We start from the raw sequence: 8535 nt of genomic DNA, 5'->3' as shown, positions 1-8535 counted from the left end.
AGGTGTGGTAAAGTCATTGTTACTGGAGGTCCTCTGTAATCTTTACTCCCGCTCATGTCAGAAGCTTTATACGGATTGCACATTCACACCTCAGTAAGGATTACGGAGCCTTATACCTTCTAGACAAAGTCTGTAATAAAATAACCAGAGGGTAAGCTACTTCTGTACAAATTGACATGTCAGTAAAACTGTCTAAAAATGAGACTAAAATTACAGAGGTCCTCCAGTAATATTTACTTGACCCAGTGCCTGAGGTGGAAAAAAGGAACTGCCGAAATTTTTTGTTGTGTATGATGAATAGTTGAGGAAGTGGGGGTATTGTCTCGGAAATCAGAAGGCACTCTAATATGCACAATTCATATCGAAATGCTCCTTCTGCAAAAATGGGGGCTTTTGGATTTACCTTGGGGAAGTTCCTATAAACAAGGAGTACAATACAATACAATTTATTTTTTTGTATAGCCCAAAATCACACAAGAAGTGACGCAATGGGCTTTGACAGGCCCTGCCTCTTGACAGCCTCCCTCCCTTGACTCTCTAAGAAGATAAGAAAAAATGGAAAAAACCTTGGGAAAGGCAATTCAAAGAGAGACCCCTTTCCAGGTAGGCTGGGCGTGCAGTGGGTGTCAAAAAGAAGAGGGTCAATATATAATACAGTACAATACACAGAACAGAACAAATCCTCAATATAGTATAAAAATAAAAATTTTAGATGTATAGAGTATGAATGTGGGCCGAGGGCAGCATAGTGGCACAATGGTAGTGCTGCTGCCTTGCAAGGTTCACAATCCGGAGGACTAACACAGCCTACTACCGACCAGCATTATGAAGCATGGTTGTGTCTGTGTCCTTGTAGGGACATCAGGATGTCATTGATGGTATCATGAACTCTGAGAGACACTAAGAAATTCGAACGAAAATGATTCGAAAACAAACATTAGGACATCAGTTTGTAAATTCCAGGTGAATGGTTCAACTAGACAACAATTGTGACTGTGTCGAGGTATTGCTGCTAAAGGAGGTACCACAAGCTGTTGACTAAACGAGGGTCATTTACTTTTGCACGCGTGAATACCTGGTGATCTGTTAAATATTACAGCCTACTAAAATGTGAGAAGCCTTCATTCTGTATACTGTCACACACACATCCCACGAGAGCACTTCATTGACTCTGGTCAGGTAGGAAACACGGGAAATGGTAAGACTGAAACACAGTCAATAACCACCAGTTTCACCTAAGAATGAAGGAAGAAAACATGGACAAACCATGACATCACTTCCACCCCACCCTCAAACGCTTCCAGTCTGGGCCCTTATTTACAAAGAGCACCAACCATGAAGTCAGCATTCAGTTTGGACCCTGCTAACAACGAGGACAGACCTTATCGCTAAAGACGCCTTCATGTTATTGGACTCTTGGTCCTTATATTTTTTATTAGTTCTATCATCCTTGCAAAAAAACCTTCTTTATTCAATGAGGTTACTGTTTTGGGCACCCCAACTCTTTTCATGTATTGTCCCTCCTGTCTTTTTACAGTGGCGTAGTCGGCAGGATTTCCCTGTGCATGATAACCAACCAGGCAGATCTAAGAACCCTTGTATAACAAACTCAGCGTTCAGGTCGCCATGCAGCAAACTAAGTTAATGGAGGCAGAGACAAAAAGAAGTATGGACAGTTATCATACTTCTTCAAATTTCAAATACTTCTTCTACAGTCTACAAATTTCCTGCCTGACCAGAGGAAGCAAAGTTCTATCATATATTCATTAAGACTTCAATTTCCTACAATTTCTCTAAATAATGAGCACCTTGAAGGGTTGAAACACTTTCCAGTATGACTGTGCATAAAGAAGTGGTCAACCACTACAAAAGAAAATCTCTGGATCTCGATTCTTCACCTGCTACCCTATAATCTGCGAATGCCCAGATTTCCAGATAAACTTGTCCACAGTGATTAACACCTAACAGTATGGGAGACCCTACATTGATTCTCAAATTTGCCGATCGTCTTGTCTGTATACACACTTTTCCCACATAAGGTGTGTCTAAATGAATTTTTTAGGGTCTGCTAGCATTAGCGAAATGGGCCCACACTTCCCAGAAGGTGATCAACACTTGTACCTTAAGCTCTATTTCCCACATTGCTTGTTTAAAACTGCACAGTGGCCATGCAGTGTACACTGTAAATCACTTCATATCTATGTATTGTTACTGTTTTTTATTCTTGTTTACTTTTTTTTTTTTAATGGGGTGGACTCTGAAAGGTGCTATATTAATTAACGTCTAGTTGCCTTTCAAGCCCAAAGGTTATGTTGGGGAAAGTGGGTGAGCCATCCCACAAGTCTTACATTTGCATGATATCCTCCCCCCCAGAGCTCTGTCGCCAATCTTCTAGAGGGGCTCCCCTGCCTCCCTTTCAATGCCAGCACTTCACAGGTTGTACGTTTTGCACTTCGTCCATACTACAGTACGCATGAAAAGCCAAATTAGCGCATCACAGCACAGAACTGACAAGCCGCCCCAACAGAAGCGTAGTTAAGTACACTGAACGCACACGGCATTTTCCCTGGAAAAAAGCAATTATGGAATATGGAAATTAAGCTTCAGTACGATAATAAATACCAGCAATGGGGTTCGGGGTGGGGAATCAGTCGAGGTAAAAGACAACATGACCCATCGGGATCAGTAGACGGAAATGGTGGAAATCAGGAGGTTAAAGCGAACCCACTGCCAAACCAAGTGAAGAACCTGACATTTCCATACATGATTTGTGGTTAAATCTTCAGAGCTAAGCAAGTTACCTCAGCAAGATGGCTGACATTACAGAAAGAAAAGAAAGGTCTGGGGGTGGCGGCAGGTGGGCACCAAAGCCTCTGAAGCACCTTGAAATGGTTAATGGATTGCCAACATTCCACATACAGTTGCCTTAAATGACGTTGCCCTCCCCATTGTTAAAGGAGGAGCTGAACAATTTCGGAATGAACAGTGACTGAAGTAGGAGTTGCGGCAGTTGCAGGGTCCACAAGTTCAACACGGCAGCCCCTCAGGTCTCCACTGGAAACCCACCAGGCCGTCAAGCAATCTTCTTTTTGTGGTCCTCGTCTTGGCACTCCACAGCAGACAATGCAATCAGCATCTGGGCCGCATAATAGGTGGCCATAATAATGGCCCGGGAATGGGGCACCGGAAAACAGAACTTGTTGACGGCAATTGTGAGATCTGACACCATAAACAACATGGCGCCCAAACAGGCTGAAAGTTTGGTCCAAGTCCACAGGTCATTGGCCAGCTGGACCCCTGCAATGGCCCGCCAGCCCATGAAACCAATGATGCCAATGTAGACGGCAACCAGGTAGGTGATTGGTCCAGCCAGGTAAGAGTAGAGCAAGGCGTAAGAGACACCAGACACCATGGCGATGACCAGCCCCACTGGCAGGTTCAGTGGCTTCATCCCAAAGGCTGAGGAGTACAGGATGTGAGTGATGGCAAACATCAGCAGACCTGCAACAAGGAAACAAAAATGGGTCAAATGCTTCCTAGAAGGAGATTTTCCCATTAACATAATACCAGTGGCTTAGCGTCTAAGAGAATGGACCACACTCTTTAAGGATGCCAGTTCAAACCAAGACCCTGACTCAACATGACCCCTGTGCCAATTGTAAAAGAAATTAATGCAATTGTATGATTTGTTGAGGTGACACTTACCATACCATTTTAATGATGTATGGGTGCAGTACATGGCAAAGGCAGATGAAGGGGCTCACTGAAGACCATGCATTACGTTAGTGGTGGAGGTTGAACTGACAGCCCTGTTCTTTTATATAGCACCCCAGCAGAATGGATACGATGCCAGGGCACACTACAAATACGGTGAAACTGTTTTTAGATTTCTAAAGTTGAAGAAGTGGCAGGAAAAGAGACCCACTCAAGTTCACATAGCAAATAACTGGAACTTGAGAATGATCAGATAACCCTAAGGTCTTATATAGCGCCTTTACCTACTGAATACCATTCCACTGGTTTATGGGTACAGCACAAGGTCAAGGCGGATGATATCACTCCACTGCTTTTTATATACAGTACATGGCAAAGGCAGATGAAGGGTCTTACTCAAAACCCCACAGTAAGTCAGCAGTGGAGAATGAACGGACCACCTGACACTTCACGTAGCACCTCAGCAGAATAAGCAACAGCCCAGGGTACACTACAGACATGGCGCATTTGTTCTTACTGAAGAACTGGCAGGGGAAGATACTCAGTCAGCACCACACAGTAAATAAATGGAACTTGGGAATGAATAGACAATCCTAAGGTTGTATATAGCGCCTTTACCTACTGAATACCATTCCACTGGTTTATGGGTACAGCACAAGGCCAAGGCGGATGAAGGGGATCACTCAAGATCATGCAGTAAGGTACTGGTGGAGGCTGAACTGCCAACCCTGCACTTTCATATAGAGCCTTATGCAGAATAAGCAACGTCCCAAGGCACCATACACATATGGCGCAATTGTTCTTACAGAAGAACTAGCAGGTGAAGTGACACGGTCAGTGGAGAATAAGTGGCGGAGAATGAACTGGAAAAATCAGAGAATTTATATAGTGCCTTTGCATAGTGAATACCTTTCCACTTTTCTGTGGGCACAGTACACAACAGAGGCAGGCGAAGTGGCTCACTCGGGGTCACACAGTCAGTTAGTGGTGGAGATTGAACTGACTTGATTAATGAGGGTGGAAAAGAGAACAGAAAAAGGAAGAGATGGGTATATCTAAATCTTTCTCTATATATAAAAAACGTCTGTCTGTCTATCTTTCTGTCCACTTTTCATGAGAGAACTACTTAATGGATTTAGGTCGGGTTTTTTTCTTGAATTTGCTTGAACAGTCCGGTTGATTTTGCGACTTCTGTCATCGTGCTAAATATCATAGTTCACTTGGAGTACCGATTCATTTGCATGATTCCGAGACATGCAGTGGGCCGAGGGAAGGGGGACAGGGGGGGGTCCTCCTTACTCACATGACAGCCTCGGGCGTTCCTTACTTTCACTTAGCTAGCAAATGAGAGAACTACTTAACAGATTTAGATCGGGTTTTTTTCTAGAATTTGCTTGAACATTGTGGTTGATTTTGCGACTACTCTCATCGCACTAAGACTCATAGTTCACTTGCAGGAAAGATATATTTGCACTAATCCAAGACTGAGGTTGTGGGCCAAGGGGAGGGGGAAGCGTGATGTCAGGAGGGGGCAGTCGGTCTACCTCTGTGTTTTAGAGTGTATTGATTATTAAACTTTGTCCCGTTTCACTACCACATTTTTGGAACCGCGGGGGACTGTGAGTATATACAGTATATACAGTGCATCCGGAAAGTATTCACAGCGCATCACTTTTTCCACATTTTGTTATGTTACAGCCTTATACCAAAATGGATTAAATTCATTTTTTTTCCTCAGAATTCTACACACAACACCCCATAATGACAACGTGGAAAAAGTTTACTTGAGATTTTTGCAAATTTATTAAAAATAAAAAAACTGAGAAAGCACATGTACATAAGTATTCACAGCCTTTGCCATGAAGCTCCAAATTGAGCTCAGGTGCATCCTGTTTCCCCTGATCATCCTTGAGATGTTTCTGCAGCTTCACTGGAGTCCACCTGTGGTGAATTCAGTTGATTGGACCTGATTTGGAAAGGCACACACCTGTCTATAGAAGGTCCCACAGTTGACAGTTCATGTCAGAGCACAAACCAAGCATGAAGTCAAAGGAATTGTCTGTAGATCTCCGAGACAGGATTGTCTCGAGGCACAAATCTGGGGAAGGTTACAGAAAAAATTTCTCCGGCTTTGAAGGTCCCAATGAGCACAGTGGCCTCCATCATCCGTAAGTGGAAGAAGTTCGAAACCACCAGGACTCTTTCTAGAGCTGGTCGGCCATCTAAACTGAGCGATCGGGGGAGAAGGGCCTTAGTCAGGGAGGTGACCAAGAACCCGATGGTCACTCTGTCAGAGCTCCAGAGGTCCTCTGTGGAGAGAGGAGAACCTTCCAGAAGGACAACCGTCTCTGCAGCAATGCACCAATCAGGCCTGTATGGTAGAGTGGCCAGACGGAAGCCACTCCTAAGTAAAAGGCACATGGCAGCCCTCCTGGAGTTTGCCAAAAGGCACCTGAAGGACTCTCAGACCATGAGAAACAAAATTCTCTGGTCTGATGAGACAAAGATTGAACTCTTTGGTGTGAATGCCAGGCGTCACATTTGGAGGAAACCAGGCATCGCTCATCACCAGGCCAATACCATCCTTACAGTGAAGCATGGTGGTGCCAGCATCATGCTGTGGGGATGGAACTGGGAGACTAGTCAGGATAAAGGGAAAGATGACTGCAGCAATGTACAGAGACATCCTGGATGAAAACCTGCTCCAGAGCGCTCTTGACCTCACACTGGGGCGACGGTTCATCTTTCAGCAGGACAACGACCCTAAGCACACAGCCAAGACATCAAAGGAGTGGCTTCAGGACAACTCTGTGAATGTCCTTGAGTGGCCCAGCCAGAGCCCAGACTTGAATCCGATTGAACATCTCTGGAGAGATCTTACAATGGCTGTGCACCGACGCTTCTCATCCAACCTGATGGAGCTTGAGAGGTGCTGCAAAGAGGAATGGGCGACACTGGCCAAGGATAGATGTGCCAAGCTTGTGGCATCACATTCAAAAAGACTTGAGGCTGGAATTGCTGCCAAAGGTGCATCGACAAAGTATTGAGCAAAGGCTGTGAATACTTATGGACATGTGATTTCTCAGTTTATTTATTTTTAATAAATTTGCAGAAAACCTCAAGTAAATCTTTTTCACGTTGTCATTATGGGGTGTTGTGTGTGGAATTCTGAGGAAAAAAAGGAATTTAATCCATTTTGGAATAAGGCTGTAACACAACAAAATGTGGAAAAAGTGATGCGCAGATGCACTGTGTATATATATATATTATATATATAATCCAATGTCTATCTGTCTGTCCGCTTTTCATGAGAGAGCTACTTAGCAGATTTAGATTGTGTTTTTTTCTATAATTTTCTTGAACATTCTGGTTGATTTTGCAACTTTTCTCATTGCCGTATGTATCATAGTTTGCGTGCGGCAGCAATTTAATCACTCAAATCTGAAAGAGAGGCTGTGGGCCAAGAGGAGGGGAAAGCGAGCAGGGCCCTCCTGTCTCATCCGCCAGCCTCCGTTCGAGTCGGTCTGATGTGGTTTTGGTGAGAGGGTTTTAATCGCTCGCATTCCTCTAATCGAGACGGACATGCAATTCAAAAGATTGCAGTTCTCAGTAAAGCTTCACTTTGCAATATCAATTAACAAGACTCAGGGACAGACACTCACGTTGGCAGGGGTTGATCTTAGCTCACTGCGCTTCTCACAGGGTCAGCTTTACATCACTTTCTCCCTGATTAGCTCCCGAAAAAACCTATATGTCCTCGCCCCTGATATCAAAACCAAAAATATTGTATATCAAGAGGCCCTTGGATAGGAAAGCTATCAATATAAATTCTTCTTAATACAAATTACTTTTTTTTGTTATTGATTTTTAAAATTTGTTCTGTTTCACTACTATGTGGGCACAGCCGTGGGGGACGGCCAGTTTTAAATAAATAAAGAGGTTTTGGGAGGTGTCCACTTTTCTCTCACTATCCCAGAGACATGTTTGACAGGGTTGAAGGAGTGTGCCTTGCCATCCTATACAGGGTGGATCCCTGGCTTGTAACTGATGCTGCTGGGAGAGGCTGCAGCACCTCATGACCTTGAACTGAAGAGCTTCAGGACCAAGTTCAAGTTCAAGAGTATTTATTGACATTTCATCCATATACAGTAGTACAGCATATAGTGAAACGAAACAACATTCCTCCAGGACCATGGTGCTACATAAAACACAGGACAACGAAGAATCCATGACACATAATATATAACAAGGTGCATGTGATACAAATGTGCAACCATGTGCAACACTGCAGAGCAGAACACGTCTATCAGATATCAGACCGGTCCATGAGTGTCCAGGGGTCTGACTGCTTGGGGGAAGAAACTGTTCCACATTCTGGTGGTGAGGGCCCGAATGCTTTGGTATCATTTTCCCAATGGCAGGAGTGTAGACAGTGAGTGTGCAGGGTGTATTGGGTCATTCACAATGCTGGTGGCTTTGCGGATGCAGCGTGTGCTGTAAATGTCCATGATGGAGGGAAGAGAGACAACGATGATCTTCTCAGCTGTCCTCACTATCTTTTGTAGGGCTTTGAGATCCCTGACTGTGCAATTTCCAAACCAGACAGTGATGCTCGGGATGCTCTCTATGGTTCCTCTGTAGAAGGTTGTTACTTACCATAACTAGGGATGCCAGACATCCCTTATATACGGGATATGTCCCATATTTGATAAGTTTGTCCCCTGTCCCATACTGACCCTTCAGGGACACCCAAATATCCCGTATTTAGTTCATTTTCAAATTTCGTAATAAAAATATATTTTTACTACCTTCTTACGGTAC

General features: G+C 44.0%; 1 protein-coding gene across 1 annotated transcript in view; it reads right to left on the bottom strand.

The window, feature by feature from the left end:
- Positions 1-657: 657 nt before the first annotated feature.
- tmem86a (transmembrane protein 86A) overlaps positions 658-8535 on the bottom strand; it is a 68891-nt gene continuing 61013 nt past the window's right edge. The window contains exon 3 of the mRNA XM_039736252.1: positions 658-3501. Within this exon, the coding sequence (XP_039592186.1) occupies positions 3074-3501 (428 nt within the window). The 3' untranslated portion in view covers positions 658-3073. The remainder of the gene's footprint in view (positions 3502-8535) is intronic.

The sequence above is a fragment of the Polypterus senegalus genome, chromosome 1 (genome assembly GCF_016835505.1).
Source record: "Polypterus senegalus isolate Bchr_013 chromosome 1, ASM1683550v1, whole genome shotgun sequence".
In the NCBI taxonomy this organism is placed as follows: Eukaryota; Metazoa; Chordata; class Cladistia; order Polypteriformes; family Polypteridae; genus Polypterus; species Polypterus senegalus.
Note: the sequence above shows the minus strand (reverse complement) of the source record. Positions and strands in the feature narration are given on the sequence as shown.